Genomic DNA, 683 nt, shown 5'->3' with positions numbered 1-683 from the left:
TTTCTCTACACGCCTGTAACACTCCAATTTAACTTAGATCAGATTTACTAAATGTATTATAATGTACAGTTGTAAATAGCAATAAATCAATATTAGAAAAAAAAGTTTAGGTTTTATTTGATAGTAACAGTTTTTTATATTAAACCAACGAGTAATTTTACAGAAATTCTAAAAAATTGACCGAGCCCTTTGGAGTTCAGTCAGAGCCCTTGTATTGGAAGGTACAGATTTTTCGAACTCGCCATCGGCGCAGAAGTACTTTATAGAAGTATCGACTATATTTAACTGCTTTAATACAAAACTTTACTTACAATACTGATGTGTTCATCTGTCGAACCCAAAGCTCCAAGATAACGGATCAACTCTGCCTTTTCGTCTTCAACCAACCTAGGAGAAAAAGAAAGGCCGTTAGTTGAAATAACTATTTCTATAGGGAATCTTTTTAAAAATAGATCGAATTTAAATAATTCGTGAAAATTTAATTAGTTTGTTCCTTACTTGGGTTTAATTTGATAATAGTTATTAATGAAGTAACTGAGAGCTTCTTCGTAATGCTGTGGTTTGCTGGCGATTTGTTTAAATGCGACGATGATGTCTTCAGCAGGCATATCGATACCGTTAGTAGTCACCAATACACTTTCTAGAAGGCTGATAAAAAAACAGATATGGCATATATTAGTAAT

General features: G+C 32.5%; 1 protein-coding gene across 1 annotated transcript in view; it reads right to left on the bottom strand.

The window, feature by feature from the left end:
* Positions 1 to 683, bottom strand: part of LOC136796234 (uncharacterized) — a 16,842-nt gene that overhangs the window by 11,170 nt on the left and 4,989 nt on the right. The window contains exons 2-3 of the mRNA XM_067049311.1: positions 499 to 651; positions 312 to 387 (exon numbers count right to left, since the gene is read on the bottom strand). Of these exons, the coding sequence (XP_066905412.1) occupies positions 312 to 387; positions 499 to 608 (186 nt within the window). The 5' untranslated portion in view covers positions 609 to 651. The remainder of the gene's footprint in view (positions 1 to 311; positions 388 to 498; positions 652 to 683) is intronic.

The sequence above is a fragment of the Halyomorpha halys genome, unplaced genomic scaffold (genome assembly GCF_000696795.3).
Source record: "Halyomorpha halys isolate HHAL.00 unplaced genomic scaffold, Hhal_1.1 Scaffold2881.1, whole genome shotgun sequence".
NCBI lineage: Eukaryota > Metazoa > Arthropoda > Insecta > Hemiptera > Pentatomidae > Halyomorpha > Halyomorpha halys.
Note: the sequence above shows the minus strand (reverse complement) of the source record. Positions and strands in the feature narration are given on the sequence as shown.